Raw genomic sequence first — 27,961 nt, 5'->3', positions numbered from 1 at the left:
AGCATAGTCATTAACGAATGGCACGGCTCCCGCCTTCCCGAAGCTTCTGTGTCTGAATGCTGAGCGATGACCTTGAAACACAATCCAATGAGTCCGACCGGGACGTGGCATGTGAGAGCATGTCCGAGCTGGAGCCTCTAGAAAATCTTAAGCCCCGAGTGGCAGATACAGGGCGCCCCCTCTCCGCAGCCACAGCAGACATCACTAATCAATCACTGCACTCCTAGCCCCTGAGCCCCCCGGGGAGTGGGAATCCCTTTCAGCACAGAGCTCTAGAAGCTGCTCCCAACTGAAACGACTGGCAGCCTGAGCGCAAACCTGTTCCTCCAACCTGAGAGATTGTAGTCCACTAGCTCATTTCACAGATGGAGAAACGGACAGAGGAAGGAAAATACCCCAGATCTCCACTCGTGGGAGCCTCAGAGCAGCTCCAACGCACACACCTGTCCCTCCTCAGCACCAGAAGCGTCCCTGATCCATTGCCAAAATGGCTTGGAGCTGGAGCGGAGCTCCCTGCTGAACACAGGCTCTAGGAGACAAACGTCACACTCCCCTCCCTGTTTCTAAGTTGTCCCCATGTCCAGCATATCACCTTCCCTGTGACCAGGCCATATGCTTCACAGGGGCAGGGACACTGACCGGCTTGTTCACTGCTGTGCTGGTGGATGTGGGTGCTCAGTGAGGGAGCAGATGAACGAGTGAAGGGCACGTGTGTCCTAAGTATGATTTGTATGCCCCCCCTGCCCCCCGCTCCCATGCCCTGGCCGCGTTCCAGTAGAATGCTCGTCATTTCTCTGTGGGACGAGTGCCTCAGGTTGCATCCAGGGCCCCAGCCTCCTGCCCCCTCCTGCCCCCTGCCGTCTACCCTGTGCGTCACCCACCTCGGGCCTCCTCCCATCTGATCAAGTCATGCGCCTTCGATGGCTCTCCATCACCTAGACGTTGGCCCCTAAGGCCCTTTGCAGGGCCCAGCAGCGTCCTCAGGTCAGGCCCCTGCCTGCACCTGCCCCTCTCCGTCTTCCTCAGGCTGTCTGGCCCTTTTGATGGTGATGCTTCTGGGCTACAGTTTCTCACGGTTGCCCCAACCCGCCTTGCCCTCCCCAGTCTCCCAGCCTTGGCACACGCTGTTTCCTCTAGGAATGTTCTTCCTGCTCTGTCCTCTTACCCACCCTTCAACTATCCCTGCCAAGCTCTTTCCCCCCCGCCCCGGGGAAGCCTGTCCTGACCCCCCGGCCCCCAGGCTCCTTGCCCACTGCCCCTCAGCATGTGGCACACGGCACCCACTTCTGGTTCAACCTCCGGTGTTTCCTGGCCTCTCAACCTGCATGCTCTGAGCCCCACGGGATGGGGCCCTTTCTCATCCATCAAACGCGTTTAGAGACACTGTTGCAAACGAATCGGCCATGGCCTAACCAATCCCCTCTTCCGGGCAACGGCTTTGTGCTGCCGTGATGAGAACAGGCGGGAAGCGAAGGCAGGAGTCCCCTCTCCGTGTGCCGCTTGCACCTACAGTGGGGCCTGCCCAGCGTTCGGGACCCCGGATGCTAAAGTCACACACGTGTATCTGAGGGGCCTTGGGCAAGTTCCTGTTCTCCGAGCCTCGGTTTCAACATCAGTGACATGGGGTGAAAAAGAAAACAGGGGTGCGCGACACCACCCGTCGTCGTAATGGTTACGTAATACTGGGCAGTGTTTCCTAAAAGCCAGCCATCCGTAGGGTTCTTACCGCATCAATTTCAACTTTAAAAGGTGATGCCCTCGAACATCTCTCGTGAAGGTTCATTGTGAGCACAGATAAAAATTGAATTAATGAGGCTGAAGCATTGGTTATATTTCTGGGTAACACACAGTTGAACGAAGCCTAGCTAGGTCACCGACACCCACCCAGGACCATTGGCTTTTTGGGGCCGCTGTGGACACGCGGGCTGCGCTTGCTAGAAGCCACTCAGAGAGGGCAGGGAGGTGATGACCTCCATCTCCAGGGCAGGAAGCCCTGGGCAGAGCTGATCCATCACTGGCTTGACTGCTCAGGGCTGGCGCTTTGGAAAAGTCATGTGGCCTCTCTGGGCTTTAACTGCCTCATCTATAAAATGGGTTGTTGCAGACGTTGGATGAGGCTATATCGGTGATGGGTGTTCTCAAGCTAGGAAGTTTCTACCCGAATAGGGAGGCTGGTTCTCCTAGAAAGGCAGCCTTCACTGCTAGAAGGCAGTATCTTGGAGGGTGCTGCAGCAGTCAGGGCCCAGAGAGGTGCCACCGGCCGGGGGCTCCGCCCCTTGGACCTGCTCCAATGCCTTGGTTGTCGGGAGGCCGCACCCTCCTCTCTCAAGAGACCAGAACCACCCCCTCCCCCCCTTGAAGACTCTCGCTTCCTGGCCCTTCTGCCGGCTCGCCACCCCCGGGGTCCACTGTCCTCCCGGGACCACCGCCATCCGGGAACCCCAGAACTTACCATTCTGATCCAGAGTCACGGTGAGCTGGGCGCCCAGAGGCCTGTCTGGTCGGAATGAGAAGTAGTCTTTGTCGGCGAGGACAAAAATCTTGTAGGGAATGACACATCTTCTGGGCACGCAGCCGGCACAGGGGTGGTCCAACGACAAGCCCGTGTCATTACTGAGATCACAGGACACTGGCACTGGAGGGTTCCTGCCAGCAGAGAACATGGTGAGCCCAGAGTGAAGAAGCATCACGCGTTCAACAAAGGTCCTGAGCGGTCACCATGTGCGAGGCTCTGTCCGGGGCCAGGGTGCTGCCATCCTGGTGGAGGGGGACACGCATGGAAGAACTGGATAAAATACGTCACGTGTCGGATGGAGCAAACTTTACACGGACAGATACAGCAGGGAGATATGGAAGCCAGAAGGGGTGGGGTGGGGGGGTGCAATCTGAAACAGGGGAGACAGGGAAGGCCTCGTGGCAAAGGCGACTTTTGGGCAGAGACTTGAAGGAAGTCAGGGAGGGAGCCATGCAAATGGGCTTTACCTGAAAGACGAGTTCAGGTAAAGGGAACAGCTGGTGCAAAGGCCCTGGGGCAGGCACGGGCTTGGAGTGTTGTATGATTAAAAAAAAATTTTTTTTTACATTTTTATTTATTTTTGAGAGACGGAGACAGCACAAGTGGGGGAGGGGCAGAGAGAAGAGGAGACACAGAATCGGAAGCAGGCTCCAGGCTCCGAGCTGTCAGCACAGAGCCCCATGCGGGGCTCGAGCCCACAAACCATGAGATCGTGACCCGAGCCGAAGTCGCACGCTTAACCGACCGAGCCACCCAGGCGCCCCTGGAGTGTTGTAGGATTAGGCGGTCACCCAGAATGCATGGAGTGGCATCTGTGAGGGTGGGAGGTGAGGGAGACCAGTAGAGCAAGGTGACATGGCGCTTAAAAGGAAACCGAGGAATCTGGATGTCACTGAGCGTGGAGATAATTGAGTTATGAGCAGAGGGGTGACATGTCGTGACCCAAAGGCTTCCTCTGGCCGCTGGGCCGTGGATACATAGGGGTGGATGGGGGCGGTAGTCTCGGAAGCTGAGAGACCAGATAGGAGGCTCCTGAAATAGCCAAGTGACGGGCTTGGGTCGTCAAGTGCGAACCCGTAGTTCACACGGGTGGTGGTGTTAGCCCCGGCCAGATTCGCGTCCTGTTCGAAGATCGAGTCTGCAGCATTTGCTGACGGATTAGAGGCGCCGATGGGGAAGGGAAGGTGCTAAAGGAGGGAAGACAACAACGAACCTCCCAGCTGGTCAGCAGGAGCCTCTGGGAGCTCCCATTCAGTGAAGCGGGAGGTGGGGGGTGGGGTGAGCGGAATTTGGTTTAAATCGCTGGGGGTGGAAGACACCTTCGTCTACAGGCCACGTGGCGGGGGGGGGCAAGTGCACCTGCAGACCTGGAGCTGGGGGTGGGGTGGGGGGAGGCGCGGGGCTGGAGAGCACGAGAGAGTCACCAGCGCGCAGCCTGGGGCCGGGTCTCTGCCACTGGGTCAGGTATGAAAGAGCGGAGATCCAAGGAGGGACCCCAGGGCATCTCACCCTTCAAGTTAGAGACGAAAGAAGGGAGCGAACAGGGAGACAGAGACGGCGAGCTGGGGAGACACAGGAGAGGGGGGGTTGTGGCGGCCAGGAGAGGCAGGTGCTTTCACCATGGTCCGTGGGGCCGGTCTGTGTCAGGTGCCGCCCATGGTCAAGGAGGGAGGAGGCTGAGACCGAGCATTGGGTTTAACAGCAGGGAGGGCTTGGCTGCCTCGGGCCCGAGCGGTCTGGGTGGCCCGGTGGGGCCAGTCATTCCAGGTTCAGAATAACCGGAAAGACCTTGGACGCTGCGGGTCTGGCCAACTCTTTGGGGGAGGGTGGCCTCCAAGGGGAAGCAGAGGGTGGGCTCCACCAGAGGAGGTGGGGGTCAGGAGGCACCCCAGGGCCTCAGGCCTTGCTGGCGTCTGGTGGTGGCCGCGCTGTGTCTCAGCACAGGAGGAATCGGGCCACAGTTGAGGGCGGGAGGTGAAGGCGGGCGAGGAGGGCGGAGGAGACGGGAAGAAGGGGGCTCCCAGGGACAGAGCGCTGGAGGCCGGTGCTGGGGGTGTGAGGGGCTGGCCTCCGGGGCTAGGGGGGGTCCCTCTGCACCTGTGATGCCAGCCATTTAATCATCCCCAGAATGGTGGGTCAGACCGTCACCAGACCCCAGAACGCTGTGCGGAATCTTCCCAAACGGCACGTCCCCCCGGAGACCATGCGAGGGCAACGAAGAAAACCCACACTCCGGAGGCCGCAGGGCCCCGGCTCCCGTTCGGCCCCACAGCTGCCCTGTGGACTGTGCCACCGCGGCCTCGGGTCGGCTCACCTGTGAACTGGGCATCACACGCCTGCCCTGCCCACCTCGCAGCGAAGATAATCTAAAACTGACCTTTGCAGGGCGACTCTGTTAAACCGTGATGGAGGACGAGTATCACCACCTCTGTCGTCCACAGCGATGTTCACGTAGGAGCCTCTTCCCCCCCTCCAAATCCCGACGCCGGCCATCAGCACCCGGACCTGGCTGGCCGCCTAATGGGGCAGGAGCTCCTGGGCAGGGGCCTCCCTGTCCCTGCCCTCTGGCCAGCCCCCCCCCCCCCGGGGGAACAGCCCCACTCAGCAGCCTCCCTGTGGGCCCTTTGACCCCTGAGCCCTGGTGGCACTTACTCATTCAACCTCCGGAAGAGAGTCAGGTTGACGAACTTCTGGGCATCCTGAGTGTCTGCCCACCTGCAGGTGATGTGGCTGTGGTAGTCATTATAACACTGTAGGGTCTGCAGTGGGACGGTCTCTGCCCGGGGAGAGGCAGAAAGGGGGTCACATCTGGATGTCCCTTGTCACCCCCCCCCCCAGCCCCTCTGGAGTGCCGAGAGCTAGGGAGGGGTTTTCTGGAGTCCTGTAGGGGCCCCTGGCTGCTAGACAGAGCTCCCTAGGGACCCTGGGCAGCGCGGGGAGGACGGGGGTTCTGGGGGTGTGAGGGCCCTAGCCGTGGGCCCCGCTGCCTGGGTAGAAACACAATATTCTAGGGGCGCCTGGGTGGCTCAGTCGGTGAAGCGTCCGACTTCGGCTCAGGTCATGATCTCGCGGTCTGCGGGTCCGAGCCCCGCGTCGGACTCTGGGCCGACAGCCCGGAGCCTGGAGCCTGCTTTGGATTCTGGGTCTCCCTCTCTCTCGGCCCCTCCCCTGCTCACGCTCTGTCTTTCAAAAATAAATGTAAAAAACAAATTTAGAAACGCAATATTCTCATAGGGTTACAGCACATTTCCTGAGCCCCTGCTGTGCCCTTGCTCCTGGCGCAGGGTCTCTCTCCCACCCCAGGAGGGACGCTTGCATCGGGCATGGGCCCGGCCCCTGGACCCCTTTTGGGACAGCCTGGGAAGAGTGGCAGCATGGCAGAGCCCTCTGGGACCTCCCTGTCCTGGTCTCTTGGTCAGCTGCAGGGTCTGATGGTGGGAAGAGAGAATGTGGTTCTCGGGGTTATCAGAGAAGCCATGCTCTCTGGGAGCCCTTGGGGAGGGGGGGTTCGTGCGCCTTAAGAGCCAGAGGAACATCCCAGCAGGGCCTTCCGAGCAGGAGGAGGGTGCTGGGGCCGAAGCAGGGAGAGACCGTCAGTCTGAGGGGCCCCGGGAAGAAAGGCACAGAGGAGGGGACCGGTCAAAGCCACCTGAGGCACAGAATATCTGGGGGGTCAGAATTAAGGCTGGAACGACAGGCCCGGAGGGGAGACGCCTGGGATGCCACACTGAGAAGGTGGGCAGAGAAGCCACACAAGCAGAGATGGCCGTTCAGGAGGCTAGAGAAGAGGGAGAATCCAGGAGGGGGCGCCGGGCACCAGAGAGGATAGGGAGGGGGAGAATGAGGCAGGGTGGGAGGGGTCTGGGGCTTTCTGGGCACATGTGGGCGTGGCCTTGCTCAAGGGCCAGCTGTGAGGAGGGTCACAGGGAAGGGGAGGCAGCAACGGAGCTCACCTTGGGCCCCCGCCACACCGGGCCCCCAGAACAGAGCCAGCAAGGCAACAGGGAGGAGCCCCCGGGTCAGCACCATCTCTGGGTCAGCTCTGGACGAACGGGTGGCCGGCTCAGGTGGGCCCGGGTCTGGGCAGGGGCTGGGGTCCTCAGTGACCTGGAGTCGTGTATGCTTGCTCAGCTGGAGGCCAGGCCAGACCCATGTCCCCGGCTCCTGTGAGCCCTCTCGCCTGTGAAGGGACTCTGCCTGCGGAAGGGACATCAGCTGAGAGTGAGTGACCCGCTTCTGTCCTGCACTCCCTGGACTTGACCTACGTTGCAGGGTGAAGCCGGGAGTGACTCACGGCCTCTGGCGCCCCCTGCCACCTCAGCCTGGCACCCAGGACAGTCCTTTCCCCTTAGCCTCAGTGCCTGGGGCGTGACTTTGAGGGAGATGCATTTAGTGGCTTCTGAAGAAGTGAGATTTTTCCCACCCCCACCCCCACCGGTCGTGCATCAGAAGCTCCTATGCAGTCCTCTGGCGATGGAAAAACCTCACAGGGAGGCCTGGTATCTGACTTGTTCTGAGCTCCCTGCCGGCCTCTGACCCGATCCGCTTTTAGGGGTGTAGGGGCCACACCCTCCCCTCCCCTGGGCGTGATCACAGCACACGCTCACTTACACTGCGCGCACACACACTCCGTTTACTGTCAACCCTCCCACACCACCCTCGGAATGCCTGTTCCCTTTTCTCTGCAGAAGGCCGGGGATTTCCTCTTTTCATTCTGTCTGGCCCTGGGAAGTACCCAGGAGAGGAGAACAGGGTACAGTGGTTCCTTTTCTCCCCCTAAGATTGTCTGAAATTTCACTCAAGAGGCACATGTGCACACACACGAAGCAGCAACTTTCTTACTGGGAAAAGCACGGCTCTGGGCTCAGTAGACCTGACCTTCAGCCCAGGCTCTGCTTCTCCCCCGCCAGCGGCCTGTGCTGACCCACAGTGCTCCCTGAACCTTGTTCTCTGCGTCGGTAATGTGGGCACAAATACACGTATCTCACGCGAGAAGAACCCAATGCGGTGATGTTCATAGACAGGTTAGCCGGATAAAGGCTCCAGAAAGATGAGCAGGCTTGCTTGGAGCTGGTGGGGGGGGCGGGGGGGGGGGACGTATTCATCCCCTTCAGCTTCTGTAGCTGGAGGCCATGCCCTGCGGTAAGGGCTTGAGTCTATGTGTTTGCCTACCTGGGACTAGCCTAAACTTCCAGAGCTTCTATTTGGGTCTTACCACGCGTAGAAATACTACGTGTGCTAAGGGAGCAATTCCTCCTAAGATAAGTTATAGGTTTAACACAATTCCAAACAAAATTTACCAACATGGCTTTTTGTAGGACCTCAGGAAAAAAAAAATCGCTCTGAGGACAGTTCCTGAGATTTTTTTAGCAATAAGGAGGCTCTCCCCAGTAGCAAAATTTATTGTAAAGATCTGATGAGTAAGCGTGTTGCACACATACACAATACATCAATGGACGTCCTGACCAGGCAATTCTATCCTGCCCAAGAATGTCCTACGTGAGGAAGGAGGAGTCGTGAATCAACGTGAAGGGATAGATAATAATAATAATAAAAAAAAACAAGGGCTAAGAGACAATGAATAACACTGTAAAACGTGTCCACCTAAATCTCTGTCCCACACCACACCCAAATATGGGGTTCATTAAAAATTTCAATGTAAGACGTTAAATCGTATTAAAGTTGCAAACCATGTGGCAGACGGTGTGTGCACTGCCCCCTGTTCCCTTGGTCACAGAAGCTCAGGCTTCAGCTGGGCTTGGTGCTACACAGAATAAAAGATTTTATTTCCTACACTCTTCTGTTGCTAGGTGTGGTCATGTCACTAAGTTGTCCAAGGAGATGTGAGCGGAAGCATCGGGTGTGCCTTCCAAAAAAAGGCTTCTTAAAGGGAATTGGCCAGGGGAGGAGGGGCCCATTTCTTCCTTCTTCCAGCCTACAACTTGGAAGTAATGGCTGGAGCTCTGGAAGCCATTTTGGACCGTAAGGTTACCTTGAGGATGGAACCACATACAACAGAAAGAGGGAAGCCTGGATCCTTCTTGTCACTCTGGAGCAACCACACCGGCCTGGGAGCGCCTGCCTCCGGACATCTTTTATGTGAGAACAAAGATAAACCTCCATATTGCCTGTTGTTTAAAGATTTTCCATGCAATCAAAAAGATACAAATGGAAATAGAAGAAAACTTCACAGGGCTTAAAGGAGACAACAGTCCGCTAAAGGGAAGGACAAACTTAATTTTTAACAGTGCCATACTCAGTCACGTGCTGGTAAACTCTCGGTCATCCAAGAATAAAAGAATACTCCCAAAAAGTTCCAGTAGGAAACAAACATTATTTTCAGTGGAACAAGGGTCAGGTTGGCCAGATTTTCTTACAAGTGACCTTGAACTCTAAGTAGATAGCGATGTCTTGAAAACACTGAGGGAAAATATGTTTAAACCTAGAATCATTAAAAGTCAAGCTTCCTTTGACGCTCATGGACAGAAAAACGCAACATTTGGAAATGTAGTGAAGACAAAGAAAAATTTCAGATCTTTTCTAAGAAACACAGTTGGCTCTGGGATACATTTCAGGGGGAAAAAAAAGAGTTCAAGAAAGATAGCATATAATACTGGAATCAGTGGTGAGAAAAGAAACCAAATAAGACTTACACTAAGTAGAGAAGAATTGTTACTTATAAAGTGAAAGTGAGTTAGTTATGTGATAACAATGCAGGTGGTTGGAAGGTGGGAGCTGGCTGTGAGGTGAGGGGGGGGAAAGCGGAAGAGAACTGAAAGCTTGTTAGGGTTCGTGTCTTGTTTTGGAGGCACAGAAGTGTGTTAATTACGCCCAAATGTTGATGGAAAATACACGTTATGTACATGTGTTAAAAAGGTAAGGGTTAAAAGCCACTAAGAGTGAGGGGTAAGCACAGGAGTAAAAGGCGGACAGGGAGAGGGAAGGGAGAAGGAGGAAGAGGGGAAAAAAGAGAAGACAAAAACCAAACACCTTTTTACTCGAAACAAACATGCACACCAAAATTCCCAAACTCATGAAGAAATTTACTGGTAGGAATAAAAACTGGAAATGAAAAAACAAACAAACAAACAAACAAAGCAAACCATAAATTCATTCCAGACAAAAAGAATGTCATAGGGCAATCTGACAAAGACTTCTAGAAGAAGAATGTATCATGGCCACCTGGGGATTATTCCAGAAACAGACAAAGAGCCATGAAGCAATCTCTTCATGATTAAAAGAAACAGACCAACAGATTAAAGGGAGAAAGAAGGATCAGCTTATCTTGACAGATGCTTCTCAATATTCAGTAATACAAAAGCCATTCCCAATTAAACACACTGACAGGTGAACCTCGACAAATGAGGCGTTGAAGGGAACGCTGGTGTTTCTGGGCATCTACTACCAGTCAGTAGTGACGTCAGCGTCGAAGGAGAATGTGCGTGTCGTCCCCGTCAAGGGCACAAGCAGGGGAAGGCCACCCACTACTGCCATCTCCCCCAAATAACCTCTAAATTCAACGCAATCTCAGTCGAAACTCCTAAAGGGGTTTTAACAGGCTTGACAAACCGGCTCTAGATCATAACAAGCCGAACGTGAGAGACGGGTTCTATTAGCCAGAAAAATGACGAGGAGTATAATCGCAGACAGATGGACTAGAAAACGTTAAGGAAAACAACCAAATAGGAGTTTGGGAAGAAATCGTGGCATTTCTAATCACAGAGGAAAGGATGGGCCACATGCTCATAATTATGATGTTGAGACAGTTAGCTGATAATTTTTTAAAGCTAGATAATTATTTTACACATTGCCTACCCCTCCAAATTCTGGGTGGATTAAAGTTCTAAAAGTCAAAACTAAAATGGTAAAAAGCATTACAAGTACTTGTTTAACCTCGGGGGTTGACAAGACACCAAACCCAAACTGAACTTGGAAGGCAATTAACATGCTTTTGTATGAAAGTATCTTCCACATGGTAAAGAAAAAGGACAAGTGATGATCTGGAAACATAATTTAAACGTTATGCAAATAAATTGTTAGTGTACTTAATAAATGAGCTACTCCTACAGTAAATATGTAAAAGACAAAAAACCCGGGATATGGACAAAACATTCCTATACGTATCATAAAAGGAGCCCAGGTGGCCAAGGAACATATGGAAGAGGAGTAACTTCACCCATAATCAGGGAAAGGAAAACTCCAAGCAAGAATCAGATAATTTTCCTCCATCCGTTGCACACAGTTTCTAAATTTTTTTTAATGTTTTTTTTTTTTTAATTTATTTTTGAGACAGAGAGAGACAGACCATGAGCAGGGGAGGGGCAGAGAGAGAGGGAGACACAGAATCCAAAGCAGGCTCCAGGCTCTGAGCCATCAGCACAGAGCCCGAGGCAGGGCTCCAACTCACAAACCGTGGGATCATGACCTGAGCTGAAGTTGGTGCTCAACCGACTGAGCCACCTAGGCGCCCCGGATACAGTCTAAAGACTGATCATTTTCCTAAAGAGAAATGAGCCTTTTATACACCACTGTGGGGGTGTATGTTAATTCAGCTGCTTTGAGGATGATCTGACAATATTTATTACATTTTTGGATGCACAATCTCCTGCTCAGTAATTCTTCTAGGCATCTGGGCCACAGAAACACCTCCACGGGTGTGGAAAAAATGGGGGGAGGAAAAACCCCAACAAAAAACAACGAAATGTCTATCAGTATGGGATTGGGTAACTTGTGGTGTGGCCCCTACTAATACATGCTGCCTTATTTTGTAGGGCTAATAAAGGACTTAAATCGATATGTGTTATTGTGGAATGTCCCAAATGTAATATTAGGTGAAAATATAAGTCACAGAACAATATGTGTATATATATATATGTATGTATATATATATATATTTAACTTTTAAATGTTTATTTTTGAGAGAGACAGACCACAAGGGGGGAGGGGCAGAGAGAGAGGGAGACCCAGAATCCGAAGCAGGCTCCAGGCTCCGAGCTGTCAGCCCGGAGCCCGACGCGGGGCTCGAACCCACAGACCGCGAGATCACGACCTGAGCCAAAGTGGGACGCTTCACCGACTGAGCCACGCGGGCGCCCCGAGCAATATGTCTGCTTAGACTCCTGTTTATGTACAAAGGAAAGCTATATACTTGCATCGCGCTTAGAAGATGTTTTGGAAGGACACATATGGTATAGAGTAGGATGTGAGGCCGGGAGATAGGGATAGCTGGTCTTTGTCTCTTACGCTACACAATTCCGGATCATTCTAATGGCTGATAAAGCAGATAGCCACGTATTAGCTTAGTACGAAACACGCTCATTAAACAAGTGAGGGACTATTCTGTAGTGTTTGGTGCGTATCACACGACATGAGTGAAGCTGGCGAATGAAAAAAAGGAGGGGCCGAGAGCTAACGGGAAAGGTTTCACTCGTGATAAAACTATTAGGAAGCACGAAAGGCGAGAGGTAGAGAAAATCAGGACCCGGTGATACAAAATTGTAGCAGGATCCCTAAGACTCAAAACCGTACATTTGCAACTTGTCGCCGGGACCCGTCTGGTGGGGCCGCACAGGCTGCCACCCCGGTGGGGACCTTGGAAGCCCTCGCGCTCCCATCCACAGGGCAAGTGCACGCACCTGCACACATCCTGAGGTAGATACTCCCTTAGACGCAACCCACCCCCCATCCCCCACCAGCTCACAGACTTGGGTGCGGAACACCCACACCTTTGCCTGAACCCAACTGAGCAACGGAGGCTCAGGGTGGGGTGTTGAGAGTAAAACCACATTCTTCGAGAGAGACTGAGCCCTTTCTCGTCTTCCAAAGGGAGCTTCCAAAGCCACACCAAGCTCTGGGCCGGAGCGTGACAAAGTTCCGGGATCCCCCCTCACCTCCCAGTCTCTCTGCACCCCTGCATCCCCACGGACACCCATGGAAACGCACACACACCCTCACTCTCCAGGTCTCCTTTTCTAAACCGGGACGGCAGAGGGGTGCCTGGGTGGCTCCGCTGGCTAAGCGTCTGGCTTCGGCTCAGGTCACGATCTCGCGGTTGGCGGGTTCGAGCCCCGAGTCGGGCTCTGGGCTGACAGCGCGGAGCCTGGAGCCTGCTTCGGATTCCGGGTCTCCCTCTCTCTCTGCCCCTCCCCTGCTCACTCGCTCTCTTTCAAAAATAAATAAACATTAAAAAAAAATATATGAAACCAGGATGTCAGGGACGATTGATGTGTTCTTCCCGCTCCAGAGACAAGGAGGCAGAAACCGGTTCACTGCCACTAACACCTCGGCGACACTTTAGCGGCAAAGCCAAGAGGGACACCACGCAGGTAGGTGTGTGACCGCCGCCTCCCCGGGAGTCCTCCCTGCCAGGACGGCTGGATCCCGAACGGGAGGCCCTCGCCCTGTTCACACAACACTCAAGGAAGCAGGCACCGCTGGCTGTCTGCTCAGCCCCCGGCTGCCCGAGGAGCCTGGCCAGTCTTCCCAAGAGACCAAGCCCTAACCCCCCCGAGTCCCCGAGCGCGCCCGCCCACCCCACACCCCTCGCCTCTCCCCGTTCTCCGTCCACAGCCTGGGCCTCCCCCACCGCTCCCCAGCCCGCCCCTGAAAGCCAGGCCGTACCTCTTCGTGGTGGGACAGCAAAGCCTTCTGCTGGAGTGTCCAGGCGACGGGGAGCCTGTCACGCTTCCTATTTATGCTGACGTCGTCGTTAGGAAACAGAAGCAGAAAGAGGAAGCGACACCGGCCAGGCCTGTGTCTGCACAAGTGACTCCTCACAACATTGCCCAGCTTCTTAGAACTGTGGACACCGAGATACCAATTTTTTTTTCCCTCTGGGCCTCGCTGACTTTGTCAATGCTGTTCCCTGTGCCAGCAGCGCCCCCCCTGGACACACCCGCGCATCCTCGGTTAGCTCGGCGACCAGTGGCTTCGTGCCGCCCCCGGGGGAGGCGGGGGGGCGGTGGCTGCGATAACCAGAGCAGGGGACAGCCCAGAGCCAGACGGAGCTGGGCCGGCTCCCACCTGTACTCCTGCTCAGAGTGTAACTTTATGCGAGTTACTGGCGTGTGACCTTGCCGGGTCTCGGGACCGCCCCCCCAGCAACCCCATTACTCCCCCGTGAGCATCTACAGACACTCAAGGGCTGTGGAGAGAACCAAATGAGATGCTGCAGACAACCCCCGAGGGTTAGCCCGTAGTGTTTTGATTCCCCTGGTGACCTGTTTTGCACCTCCCCATCCTGTCCCGCAGTCCTCAGTGCGCAGGGCGGTCTCTCCCCGCCCCCCCCCCCACAATCCTACGTGTGGCCCACATTTCTCTCCCCATCTCCCGGCAGGTGCCCCTGGCCACAGAGGAGGGTCTTGGCGACTGTACGTGGGCTAAACGGACGAACAACCCTGAGCACAGCAGGGTTGGGGCAAAGGCACAGTGAGCGAGGCACGTCCCCGGGCGCAAAATTTAAGGGGCACCCAAACACTCAGTAGCTACGATGAATAACATTTTTGTGCGACGTTGTGAAAAACTGGCACAAAAAACCCGCAACAAAGCGTGAGATTTTAGTTTGTTTATTTGAGAGAGAGAGAGAGCAGGGGGAGCGGGGCCAAGAGAGAGGGCAGGACGCCCGTGGTGAGGACCCGGGCTCCTGGTTGACGAGCTGTATGCGACTTGTAGGCCCAGCCGTGGGCAGTTAGGAAGGCTTCCCTGGCAGGCCTGTGGGGAAAGCCGCCCTCGCACATCAGACTCGGGGTCCACTGTGTCTTCTCTGAGGGGGCCTCTGGGGGAGCTGCGGTCAAGGACTCAGGGCCCCTGGCGGGCGGCGATCTTTCACATATCTGCATTGGAGGCCTCTGGGAGAGGCCCTCTTCAAAGGGGCACACCCGGAGGACGCGTTTCCACCCCCCCCCCCGCTCTGACTCAGCACCCCATTCTTTCCACTCTGAGCCCTCGCCCTCCCCCAACCCCAGGCTCGGGAAAATGGCCAGAGCCTTTTTTTGTTGTTGTTGTTCTGGCCTCCTCGACGGTGAGAGGATCCATGCACCCTCCATTGCACCCTATGGGGGGAATGGAAAAGGCGCTGTCTGCAGGTGTAATGTCCCGCTTCTTCTAGCCATAAGTGGTTAAGGCTCAACCCTTTCCCTGCGGCCGGTGGCTGTAACTGGCTACTCTGGAACCTGCCGCTGCGTTCCCTGTCCCAGCTCGGCCGAGCTCCTAACAGCAAGCCGGGCAAACCCCTTCCTCCAGTGGGCCAAGCGCCCCCCAGCCTCTGGGCTCTCTGTGTGACAAGCGCCGATCAGGGTGAGGGAGTGTGTGACCGGGACACAGCAGGGAGGTGGCCTGAATACAGGACATCAGAATTTAACAGCCTGCACCTTTTAATTTTTTTTTAATGTTTATTTATTTTTGAAAGAGAGAGAGAGAGAGAGAGCGCACATGAGCACAAGTGCGGGAGGGGCAGAGAGAGAGAGAGAGAGAGAGAGAGGGAGAGGGAGACACAGGCTCCAGGCTCCAAGCTGTCAGCCCAGAGCCCGAGGCAGGGCTCGCACTCTCGAACCCGCGGGATCGTGAGCTGAGCCAAAGTCGGACGCTCAACCAGCTGAGCCGCCCAGGCGGCCCAACAGCCTGCAGCTTTTAAAAGAAAGTTGCCAATGGTACAAAACCAGGCAACAAGAACGAGATAAGGAAATAGAACAAGAAAAGCTCGATCATGTTCTTGAGGGGCGCCTCTAAACTAAAGGAAATAAACTAAAATTTCACGCTTTGTTGCAGGTTTTTTGTGCTAGTTTTTCACAACATCGCGCTAAAATGTTATTTATCTTAGCTACTGAGTGTTTGGGTGCCCCTTAAATTTTGCGCCCGGGGATGTGCCTCGCTCACTGTGCCTTTGCCCCGACCCTGCTGTGCTCAGAGTTATTCATTCGTTTATTCCACATACAGTCGCCAAGACCCTCCTCTGTGCCAGGGGGCACGTGCCGGGTGATGGGGAGAGAAATGTGGGCCACACGCAGGATTGTGGGAGATCCCACAAGGCGAGATGGGGTGTGTGGTCACTCAGCGTGGCTCTGACGAGAGGGGTAGGTAATGCACGGATCCCACCTAGCTCCCGGGAAGCTTGCTTTCCGCCTTGGACAACTGCCTAGCTCCTCTCTGCCCGGGACTTAGGAAGGTTGGCTCATATAATAAAAAAAAATTCTCTACTGTTTGTGCATTTGAAATATCTTCAAGTTCCATATTCTAAAGTGCACCAGTCCTAAGTGTCCAGCGCAATGCACATTTATAAACCTACACAGTCGTATAACCGCTAGATCAACTATAGAACGTTCCGAGACCCCAGGAGGTCCCTCTGTGCCCTTTCCCCATCACAACCCCTCAAAGGTAACTGTTACTCTGGTTTCTCTCACTGTAAACTGACAGTGCCTGTTTGTTTTTACAACTGTGGTAAAAGGTACATAACATCCAATCTGCCGTCTTGACCACTTTGAAGTGCACGGTTCAGCGGCTGTTCAGTACATTTCACACTGTTGGGCGAATTGGGTGAATTCCCTTTGACCACCGTCCATCTCCGGAACTCATTCGTCATCTCAAACCAGGAGTCGGTACCCGTGAAACAGTAACTCCCCACTCTCCCTCCTCCTAGCCCCTGGCGACCATCATTCTACTTCTTGCCTTTACGAATCTGAATCACATGAATCTTTATGAATCTCTGGGCGCTTCGTATAAGTGCAATCCTACGATATGTGTCCTGTGGTGACTGGCCTATTTCACTCACTGTCATGTCTTCATGGTTCATTTACATTGTTGCATGAGTCAGATTGTTGCATGTCCTTCTTTTAAAGGCTGAATAATATTCCACGGTATGGTGAAACCCCATTTTGTTTATCCATTCATCTGTTGACGGCCATTTGGGCTGTTCAGCTGTCGTGAGCAAAGCTGCTGTGAACAGGAATATACCAACATTTGCCCAAGTCCCTGCTTTCGATTCTTTTAAGAACGTACCCAGAAGTAGGGGCGCCTGGGTGGCTCAGTCAGTTGAGCGTCCAACTTCGGCCCCAGTCGTGATCTCGCGGTTCATGAGTCCGAGCTCCGCGTCTGGCTCTGCGCTGACGGCTCAGAGCCTGGAGCCTGCTTCAGATTCTGTGTCTTCCTCTCTCTCTGCCCCTCCCCACCTCGCGCTCTGTCTGTCTCTCTTTCTCAAAAATAAATAAAAACATAAAAAAAAAAAAGAACGTATCCGGAAGCAGAATTGCTGATCATATGGCACTTCTGTTGAAATAGCTAGAATTGCAGAATCATTACACTGTATGCCTAAAACTAATATTAACACTGTGTGCTAATTATTCTGCAAGAACAACAAAAAAAACCTAAACAGCTCTTCCAATAAATATTAAACACTGTACATGAGAAGAATCACTTTGTCAGCTTAACTGGGCATGTTGTTAATTTCCCGGTGGCTTATAAAATGAGAACGCATCTTACCATTGGTGACATCTTAGAGTCTATGAAATTCGGGACAATGCTGACAAGAACACGACACTGGTAATGGTCCTGGGCTGAGCCTTTTCCCGAGATGGCCAGACAGTGGACCCCGTGCTTCACTCACACGATCTCTTCTATTCCTGACAATATCCTTTAAGTAGCCATTATTATTTTCATGTTACAGATGAAGAAACTGAGGCATAACAAGTGAAATAATGTGTCAAAGGGAACATAGCTCATCTATGGTAACACTGTAGTTATTACGGTAAGTTTTTTTTCTTTTTTCTTTAATTCCAAAGCAATTTCAAAATACAGAAAGCGTTAAGGGCGGCACAAAACACAATACTCCCTTTGAATGACGTCACGACGCCATTCAAGCCTCAGTGTCTCAGTCACGCCTTTTATAACAAAGGATCCAACCCAGGATCCAACACGTCTCCGTGTGTAGACGTCACGCCTCTACAGGCTCCTTCAGCCTGGAACGGCTGCCCCTCCTCCCTCTGCCATCTGTGAGGTCTGCAGGTCAGTCATTTTGCAGAACGTTCCCTGTTTAGGCTGGTCTGGGGTTTTCCTCAGGATTCGACCCAGCTTATAATTTTTGGTCAGGATCACAGAGAAGTGATGCTGGATTCTTCTCAGGGCATCCTGTCAGCTTTCAAGTTTGCTCTGTCCAGTTGCTGGGGAGGTTCACTCTGCTCACGTGATGAAGATGGTGTTGGCCAACCTTCTCCATTGTCAAGTTAGTCCCTCCTGCCCCCCCCCCCACTCCCCCGAACTTTTGAATTAACCAATGAGTATTTTGTGGAGAGGTTTTTGGAGACTGTGTGAAATCCCATCATCCCCCTCCTTCCACCCACTGATTTAGCAAGGAGTGATGCTCCTTAACTAAATTGTAAACTATCATAACGATTGCCCCTTTTGAGGTTATCCTTCCTTCTATGTTTGTTCGTTGGCACTAACCAACTAAAGAAAGAACTTTATTTTCTTCCCATGTTTTTAGCCCCTTATTTAATCAATGTAAACCCATGGCTTCCTGCTTTATTAAATGGATACCATCAATCAGTATGATTATTTGTTGGGGTGTTTTGATCAGCCCAGGTTTGGACAGTAGGAGCTCCTTCAAAGTGGCTCCTGTGGCCTTTGGACATATCTCCCTTACTCCTCAAGGCCTTCCTGATGTTTGGGCACCATAAGATACGCCCGTCTTATCTTGGACTTCTCCTGCCCCAGCCTTAGGCTCAGGCATTTCTCCAAGGAATTCTAGTTGTTTCTTTCTTTGGTGTTGTGTTGTGTTGTGTTGTGTTATGTTTAGTTAGTGGAGAATGGTAGTTAGGGCTCACTGCTGCTCAGGCCCTCAGGGTGGACAGAGCCAGGAAGTGGATGAACGGATGTATGCACGCATCAACTGTGTTTTCACACCTCTCGTTATGTGTAGATCTATCAGTTTTTGAAAATCCCAAGTTCACATCGACACTCCTTTCCAATGGAATGACACAGAGTCCATTCCAGCCTGCACCTCGCCTCTTGGCTGTGAGAAACCACACTGTTGTTGTCCTCAGTATGTTTACTCAGTTGCTCGCCCACCTGCACGCAGCCCCCTTCCCTGCTGGGCTGCTGCCCTGCTCTGATACCCAAATTGCGCCCCCTTCCGCGGAAAAGATATGTTGATGTCCTAATCAACCCCCGTTATCGTACTATAGAGCCTGACTTTACTTGCAAGTAGAGGCTCTACAGAGATATCTAAGTGGAAATGAGGTCACAAGGGTGGACCCTAATCCAATATGACTGGTGTCCTTATAAAAAGGAAATTTGGATACAGAGACATGTGCAGAGGGAAGAAGATGTGTAGACGCACAGGGAGTGGTACCTGTATAAGCCAAGAAGCACCAAGGATTGCGGGCCGACACCAGAAGCTAGAAGGAACAAACAAGGATTCTCCCCTAGAGCGGTCAGAGAGGGCATGGCCCCACTGACACCTTGATCTCGGATTTCTAGTCTCCAGAACCGTGAGGCAGTGCATTTCTGTTGTTTTGAGTGCTCTGTTCTGGCATGTTCTGGCAACCCTAAGAAAAGGATGTACCCACCTTGTAGGAGTTCTGGCATCTTCCTGCCATTATCAGGCCACCCTCGTGACTGACTGAAAAAGAAGGAAGGGAAGGGAAGGAGTCTGGAATCAGAATTAGAATATAGGCCCAGCCGTCTCCAAAGGCTGTGTTCTTACTTAGTTTACTCTTTTCATAGAATAATGGGAGACACCAAAGTAAGCCTGTGAGCGAGCAGATCTAAATCAGTTCTATGGTAGGTGTTGGCACACGCTGGCCTGCAGGCCAAATCTGGATTACAGCCTGTTTTTGTTCAGCACATGGGCTAAAAATGGTTTTACATTTTCTAAGTGGTTGGAAAAAAATCAACAGGAAAATAATATTTTGTGGCATATGGAAATTACATGAAATTCATATTTCAGGGTCCATAAATAGTTTTGCTGGGACGCAGCCCTCACTCATGTTTTGTCCCTGGCTGCTCTATGTATTACCATGATTGTTGAAACAGAGACCTGTAGCCTGCAAAGCCATATTTAGTGTCTGGTCCTTTATAGAAAGTGGTTGCCGGTTCCTGTTCTGTAGTAGATATTCAGAGCCCTTGATGACAGTATGAGGAAAGAGGGTGACTTTTACCTAGGGTGGCAAGGGAGGGTGACGTTGGCTCTGGGTGGTGAGGGAGGATATAAAATGTTGACGTTCAATCATTTATTTATCCATTCAATAAGCATTGAGCGCCTGCCATTATCTAACACATGAGGAGGAGTAAACCCCAGTGTCTGGCCATGTGGAATTCACAATCTAGGGAGGGTGATGTGCCAACCTCGCCCTCTTACACACTGAGACCACCCCACCCCCCGCCACCACTACCACAGTGGAAGCATCTCCTGGGAGGTCAGAGAAGGCTCCACAACGGAGGCCCTCCTAGAGCTGGATCTTGGAGTTTACAGAGACTCTTGCCAGACAGAGGAAAAGGGATATCTGGGCCACCTTCTTGGAGGTGAGGGTTTTTGCACAGAACTCATCATCCCTGGGGTCTACTCATTGACATGGCTAGCTAAGGAAGGCACCAGGCAGTCAAGAGGGCCTCCACATAGAACGAGACCCACACCCTTGCTTCTAGGCTCACAGTTAGCGAGAACACCCCAAGGTCACAGCCAGTTAGTGGTTGAGTTGAGTCCAATGCTACCTCTATGACTTTGAGTGCAGAAAGAGATCCTAGGAGCAAATGTGAATTCCTGAGCTTCCTGTACCCTTTCCTGCCCCTGCACACCCCCACTCCTGGGGCTTGGGGAAGAAAGATGACCAAGGAAAGGTCATCTGTGCCTCATCTCCATAGGAAAGTTGGGGAGATAAAGAGCCTTAACCCTCCCAAACGTGTGCTTCTGGCCTCCCTCAATCTCCTGCAAACTTCAGTGTAATGTCTTCCACATTCTGTTGTAGTTGCTTTTCTCTCTCCCTTTTTAGCCCGACAGTCAGGAGCAGGGACCATCCCATTTATTCCTTGTTTCTGATGCTGGGAAGTTGTAGATGCTCAACTGATGTCTGTTGAATGGAATGAAACACGGTTGGATTGAATGGAGTGGACAGGATGCAATTGGAGCCCGTGGCACCAAAGATGACCTCAGTAGGACACAAGTGGCCTCCCTACCTCAATCTCAAATGTCACTGACTCTTCCAATAGCCCCCTTGTTAGGAGAAAGTACTGAATTCCCTCCAGGGGTCTTATCTGGTAATTTATCTATAATCACACTTTAAAAATTGAAGATATCTAAGTGGACTTCCTTCTTTCTTGAGTAACTGCAACTACCAAAACCTCAGGTCATTATCTCCCCAGCACAGCCGTCTCGTCTCGGAGGTCTTTCCATAAACAACCTACGTTCAGTACTTCTCACCCTCTTACTTTCCAACCTGCTATTAGATCTGGGTTTGTGTGAATTCTGCTCTGGCAGAAACTCAGCCTCTATGACTTTTGACCCATCCCTTGTGCCACTCCCTCGTCAGGCCTTATTGTGTCTCTAAGAGCTTCCCATCAGACAGTCCTGCCTTGCACCCCTCTCAGTGCCAGCCTTTTCTCACAGGGCTGCCGTGTTGCACAACTTCCAAGGACACCATTCACATTGTGCTCTACGGGGTTGTGAGTGATGTCTCCTGAGCTGTGCAACACAGAGACCCTGAGTGGTCACCACAGTGATCTGTCACTCCTTTGTTCAAAAAGACCATCGGCGCTGGGATTTCCAGCTGACATGAGCTCAGGCTGGCAGATTTGCTTAGGACACTCAATGAACCTACCCTCCCAGCATCACAACTTCCCCAAACCAGATCATTCTCTCCAAGTGTTCTCTGAAATTCATCATTTCCAAGACCTTGAGACATTAATTCCCATTACTCTCTCCTTTGTTTTCAAACTGGAGAGTTTGCCCAAGCCATACACACAATCTGGCTGCCGCCATCTTTAAACACAAAACCCTCCTTTGCCTGGGCTTTCTTCTCAATCCCATCTTTATATTCATTCATTCTTTCATTCAACCAATATTTTTGAATGCGTCCTGGGTGCCAACTCTTTGTTCTAGGCACTTAGGATCTATCGGTGAATAAAACAGACAAGGGTCTCTGTTTTCAGGACTCTTACAGTCTTGCAAGGGAGATACACACTCAACAAGGAACATAATAAATTAACAAAGGATAGAATGCATATAGTATTTTGGAAGGAGGTGAGTGCTATGGAAGAAAGAAGTAGATCTGGACAAGGAGTTGGGTGGGCGAGCAGAGGGCAGATTGCGTTATTAAATGGGACGATCAGGGTACATCTCCTTGGGCAGAGGAGATACTCACCATTTATAAAGAGCCTTGTCTACACTCACTGTCACCACTTCTTACCTCCCACTTATTCCTAAGCCCAGAGAAATCTGCTCCCTAAACCTTCCTTTTGACAAGGCCAATAAGGACCTCCATATGGCCAGATCTGGAGTCACCTTCCAGCTCTGTGGAAGCAGAGCTTGATGCTATTGAACGTTCTATGCTCGACACATGTTTGTGCCTCCAGGACATGACACTTCTCTGTGTTCTTCTATTTCTCCTTTATCACTTCCTTTTTCTCTGCCCATCCCTTAAGTGATGGTGTTTCCAAGGCCCATCTGTACCCTTGGCTCATCTCAAGCTGTGTTTCCCCTAGAGAGTTTCATTTGCACATATGCTGTGAAGCCCAAATCTGTTTCAGCCCTGACCTCTGGAGAGATCCATAGGCTCCTTTTTGTTCACAAAAGGTGAGGCCCTTACCCTCCTACCAGAAACTTGCTCAGCATAACTAAGGTTCAGGAATCTGGAGGGTCCCTGGGCATAGCAGGAAGAAGGCAGTGGAGGGTTTGGGTTAGGGCCCAAGGTCTGGGGTAAGAGAAGGAACAGAAGGCTTGTGGTGGGTGCAGAGACCCTGGAAATATGGCCACAAGCCCAAGGAAAGACACCATCAATGAGAGCTCCTCGGGCTGAGAATGGCCATTTTTGATGATGCTGGCCTGTTCTGTGTGGACTCGATCTTGGAATTGTGGCAAAGGCAGGATGCCTAGATTGCCTTGAGCCCCAGCACAAGATGTTAGGAGAAAGAACACCTTTCTCTGCTTATCCTAGGTTCCTGCCTTCCATGATTTCCCTTGGGAAGCCATCTGGTGGAAGGAGCACATGTGACAGAGCAGACATGGAACCACGTGACTTATTACAAACACCAACATGACCAATCATCAGGAGGCACAACGAATCAGCTCAACCCCAAGTGTCTCTCGGGCCCCAAGCTCTAGTTAGATGTTTGTAGAAAACACCATTGTCTTTGGCCAAATCATGTTGATTTTCTACATATCCTTCGATACACAAGCCCATAACTAATTATCACCTAATTCACAAGGAAACAAGCCACCATGGGAAATAGCAAACAGAAACAACAAACAATAGCCATAGATCCCCAAGAACCAAGATTGTGGATCAGCCAGATCTTGGATATAAGATACATTCCTGTTCCCAGTCCCAAGAAGGCAGAACTTGATTGGTTTAAACTACTCATGATAATTCTCCTCTTGCCAGCGATTGGCTTAGAAAGGGGCATATGTGGTCAGTCTGCCCAATGAGGCATGTGGGTAAACCTTTCCTTGTGAGGAAAAATATCATTCTTGCATCTGGACATGCTCCCAGGCCTCTGCTAGTGACATCTGGAGCCACCCTAGCCACCATCACCCACATTCTGAGCCGTTAGAGCAGGAGGAGGGGAAGCACATGAGTTCATGATGAGGTTGAGGCCCTGAGACCTGTTGAGATTCACAGGGTGCTGCCCAACCCCCAGGCTCTTTATCTTAAGCTTAGCTACTTTCAGTGGTTTGTTTTTTTGGTTTTTTTGGTTGCTTGCAGCTGACAGGGCCTCACTGCACTCCCTTTACGTACTATATATTCTTTCCCCTTCGTGACGTCTTTGTTTGCTCCACAAACCCTCCCAGATCTTCTCCTAGGGTGATGTCAACCAGGCCTTTTCTGCTCAAAGTGTGGTTCCTGGACAACCCCCAGCAGCACCACCTGGCATCTGGTCAGAAAAGCAGGATCTCAGGCCCCACTGCAGACCCAGGGAACCAGAATCCACATTCTAACGAGATCCTCGGGTGATGAGTGGGCACATGAAAGCAGGAGGAGCAAAGGCTGATGCCACATATTCCCTCCCCTTGACAACGGTCTCTGTCATCTGTATTTGACTTTTCTCCCTAAAACGCATTTACCCCAGGGCAGCCAGAGTGGAGCATGTGCAGGGTGGCCCTGAGTAAGTTCGTTGATTCTACCTGGCCAGGCTGGAGCTCTGTTCCAGGGCCCCTCACTCCCAAAGGTAGGAGAATGTAAGCCAATCCTCAATTATTGCCTTGTTTTCTGGCCTCACTGTGTCTTTTTTCTCCACATGAGATCTGCCTGAAGAGCCAGGCATGACTGAAACTACTACACTTAACCTACTTAAATTAAAATCTTGAGTTTATCTGCTTAACTCTTTGATGTTTTCCTTCCTTGCCTATCACAGATTTCTCCCTCTGATCAATACCCGAAACCTGCCCCAGCGTTTCGGTGTTTCCTGCCTGGGGTTCAGATGCAACCCCTCTGCCCTGAGACCTCCAGCAGTTCTGCCCCCAACACAGCCTTGTGCAAAGGGGGCCATGGGGGCACTACTGCCGGCCCGTGTCCATCCCAGGGACATCATTTCTCCAGGCCCACTTTCCCCCAAGGATAGATCACTGGGTTGCAAATTGGTCTTTCCCACCTTGGAAGCCAGCACAGCCTTGTGGCTGGTGTCATGGAGGCACAGACCATGGTTGCAGGTTTCCATGTCTCCAAAGCAGATGTCTCTCCCCAATCCACTTCAAACTCATTTCATTCCTCTGTCCTTAATTCCCCACCCAGATATCTTTTCCCATCATTAACCCTCACAGAAATGTTTAAGACATGGATCCTGGGAATAACATGTTGACATCTGCCCTACATTGTGCTCTACCTTGGAGGTCTCAGATTTAGAACGTTGCACACCAGTGACATTCCCCACCCCACATTTCTCCAAATTATTACAATGACCAGTGGGGGGATGTCAACATCTGTGTGGAGGGGTAGTGCTAGGTAAGAACATTTTCAAAAGCAACTACAGGCCAGTCAGTTCCCTCCTGGGTCAAGGCTGCTCACTTAACTTGCTATCAATTCCTGGTTCTTAAATCAGGGTTGGTATTTCTTCTTCTAGTTCCCTTCCTGGAATGTTTGGTAAATACAAGGAACTATGGGATGAAAAGTCAAAAGCAGTCACGACCCCACCTACCACTGTTGGTTTCACCAGAGAAAGAATGTTGCTGTTTTCAGCGAAGTACATAACTTCAGAATAAAGAATAGTCCTGGGGCACCTGGGTGGCTCAGTAGGTTAAGCATCCGACTTCAGCTCAGGTCATGATCTTATGGTTCATGAGTTTGAGCCCTGCATGGGGCTCCACACTGGTGGTGCAGAGCCTGCTTGGGATTCTCGCTCTCTCCTCTCTCTCTGCCCCTCCTCCACTCATGCTTTCTCTCTCTCTCAAAATAAACAAACAAGGTTAAATTTTTTTTAATTAAAAGAAATAAAGACATTTGTCATTCGATTCAGGGACCACTTGGATAATCCAGGGTGATCTCATCTCAAAATCCTTAATTACATCTGCAAAAACTCTTTTTCCAAATAAGGTCGCAGTCACATGTTTTGGGAGTTAGGATGTAAACATATCTTTTGGGGGGCCACCATTTAACCCACCACACTACGTATCCAGCACAAATTCTTTTATTAGGAATAAGTAAGTACAGACACTTGGGGGGCAATGATGGGTGTTCTTTGGAACCCACAGAGCCAAGCGTTACCGAACTGGGGATGCAACAGGGGCGCTGCAGGTGGTTGAAAGTCTGAGCAGACTCTGGTTTCACTGTCAGCCACTCAGCAGCAGCACCTACCACCACGGTGACCACTCCTTCCTTATCTCTGTCCCTATTCCTCCTGTCAGTGCCCATGAGCACCCCCCACCTGATTCCCTGAACTATTATTCATGGTGTCCCACAGGCTCTTCCATCTCAGAGCCTCTGCTGCCTCGCTGTTTATATCACAGTTTGGGCTCCTCGACAGCCAGATTCTCAGACAGAGTTTGGTGTTTTGCAGGTTTATTAAGATGTGCCCTTGGTGGGGTGCCTGGGTGGCTCAGTCGGTTAAGCATCTGCCTTCCGCTCAGGTCATGATCTCGCGGTTCATGAGTTCAAGCCCCACATCAGGCTCTCTGACTCTCTGCTGTCTGTGCAAAGCCCACTTCAGCTCCTCTGTCCCCTCTCTCTCTGCCCCTACCCTACTTCCTCTCTCTCTCTCTCTCTCTCTCTCTCTCTCTTCCACCCTCTCTCTCTCAAAAACAAGTAAGTAAAAACTTTAAAAACAAGATGTGCTCTTGGGATCAAAACCTGTAAGAAGGAAGGAGAAGAAGCAGGGGCTGGCAGCAGCAGCTGAGCTGTGATTCCTGATCTAATCATAGCCTCGCCCGTAAGTCTATATTTATTCTACTTTTCTTGCAAAGGAAGTGGTCAAATCCTTTGCCCAAAACTCTGCCCACTGGAGGATTTTTCCTTGCCACTGTTTCCAAGACCATTCCTATGTGGGGGTGCAGTACAGCCACAATTTCCTTTCTGCTGGCACCCACATATCCTCTGACCTATATATGAATCAAGCTTAGTGTTTTCTTCCTCCGTTGGCTTGTCCAACAGGGACCTTCCCACCCTATGCAGTCTTAGCATGAGCTAAGAGAGAAGCATTGGTGCAGACAGAAAACCTGTTCATGCAGCTTGCTTATTTTATGCCTCCCAGTCCTGTTCATGCTTGATCCCAGATGGACTGCTTCCATCTGATGATATAATGCCCTGGGCCTGCCCCACATCATGACTTGGTGTGTTTGACAGAACCCAATTTGTGAAGGCCAGTTGTGGCCACATGGCCATGGGGTGTCCCATAATCAAGCAATGTCTCTGCTAGGGCCCCACAGTGTGCAAAAGATTATTTTTCAAAAAACATACAATTCTTCACTGTAGATGGCATAGCCTTGCCCAGGACTCCAGGGGTTGCCATTATGATGCTCTCATTGGGGCTTGCCACATGCACCTTTCCCCACAATGGATACCTCAAGTATCATAGCTTTTGCTGAACTGTCCCTAAAGGGGCTGCCAGTTGAGCCAACAGCATCCCCAGCCCCTGGGGTATGAGTCAATTGACAGGGCATCTCAGTGGTATATCAGTGTCCACCGTGGAGTGGTTTTCAGCTTCTGCCTCACAACCAGATCCTCACTCTCTCACTATGCTTCTTTTGTTCAAGGTCATGAAAGAGAATCAAACAGACTCAGTTAATCCAAGTATCACAGGTAGATAGCCACCTGTGGGTTAGGTTGGCTTTTGAGTGTCAGATGTAGAGAAGGCATGCTGAGGTTTGACCCCCCCTCATGCTCTCATCCGGACAATGGCAACATCACCACCTATTTGCTATAGAACTGTTGGGAAAAGTCAGCGAAATTACCTATATAGCATGGCTAGCATATAGCAGGCATGAAATGAGCCTAAGCTTTTTCAATTCATTCCTTCTCTTCCCCTCGAAAACAGGAACACTTCATTCCAACTCATTTCCTTCCTTTCAGTGCAGTTCTACTCAACAAACACACACCGTGGCAACCAAGGTCTGTTGTATTGTCTACAGGTTTGCCTTAGCTGCTTTCATGATCACCCCAATGATGCCCATCTCCTGAATATTATATTCATGTAGTCCCATCCCACGCTGCAGCAGGGCTGCTCTGTCTGACTGATGGAAGAGAGCAGGAAATGGCGTGCCATTTCTGATATTATAATAGACACTGCGGTTTCCATCTTGTCTCACTCGTTCTCTCTCACTCTCTCTCCATCTCTCTCCTTATACACCTCCAACCCCCACCTAGATAGATCACTTTGGAGAAGCCAGCTGCCATGTTATGAACAGCCCTGTGGAGAAGCCCACATGACAAAGAGCTGAAGTCGTGCCAGCAAACATATGAACCAACTTCCCAGTGGATCCTGTAGCCCCAGTCCAGCCTTCAGATGAGTGTAGCCCCAGCCAACTGCTTAAGAGATCCTGAGCCAGAACCACACAACTAAGTTGCTCTCAAATTTCTGTCTCATAGAAACTTTGAGACTATGTTCATTGCTTTAAGTTGCTAAGCACAATAGATAATATCTATATTGTTTTCACCCTATTTCTTCTCTTCTAACAGAACCATTATTTTTTTAGGTCTCTAAGAGGATCTCTTGTGCTCAAGGAAGGTGGTTCTTTATTGCAACCCTTAAGAAGAACCTTCATTTTAAAAATAAAATAACGAAGAAGAAAAACAATTTCATAAAGCAGTTCTGGAA

General features: G+C 51.4%; 1 protein-coding gene and 1 long non-coding RNA gene across 4 annotated transcripts in view; one reads left to right on the top strand and one right to left on the bottom strand.

Annotated features, from left to right (window-relative positions):
* The window catches only part of CSF2RB (colony stimulating factor 2 receptor subunit beta), a 24,308-nt gene extending 10,791 nt beyond the window's left edge, over positions 1-13,517 (bottom strand). Inside the window, exons 1-5 of one of the 3 annotated variants that reach the window (XM_047866972.1) lie at positions 13,136-13,511; positions 8,508-8,607; positions 6,469-6,712; positions 5,168-5,291; positions 2,453-2,646 (exon numbers count right to left, since the gene is read on the bottom strand). In XM_047866972.1, coding sequence (XP_047722928.1) covers positions 2,453-2,646; positions 5,168-5,291; positions 6,469-6,544 — 394 coding nt within the window. In that variant the 5' untranslated portion in view covers positions 6,545-6,712; positions 8,508-8,607; positions 13,136-13,511. Of the gene's footprint in view, positions 1-2,452; positions 2,647-5,167; positions 5,292-6,468; positions 6,713-8,507; positions 8,608-13,135 lie in introns of all 3 variants that reach the window. The other 2 variants (XM_047866971.1, XM_047866973.1) reach the window with 2 other exon arrangements.
* LOC125170385 (uncharacterized) lies at positions 12,724-27,961 on the top strand. The gene is made up of 3 exons (XR_007154008.1): positions 12,724-12,840; positions 17,172-17,252; positions 27,840-27,961. It is a non-coding gene; the product is annotated as an uncharacterized LOC125170385 (long non-coding RNA).

Source organism: Prionailurus viverrinus, chromosome B4 (genome assembly GCF_022837055.1).
Source record: "Prionailurus viverrinus isolate Anna chromosome B4, UM_Priviv_1.0, whole genome shotgun sequence".
NCBI lineage: Eukaryota > Metazoa > Chordata > Mammalia > Carnivora > Felidae > Prionailurus > Prionailurus viverrinus.
The sequence above is the reverse complement of the archived record's forward strand: the minus strand, read 5'-3'. Positions and strand labels throughout refer to the sequence as shown.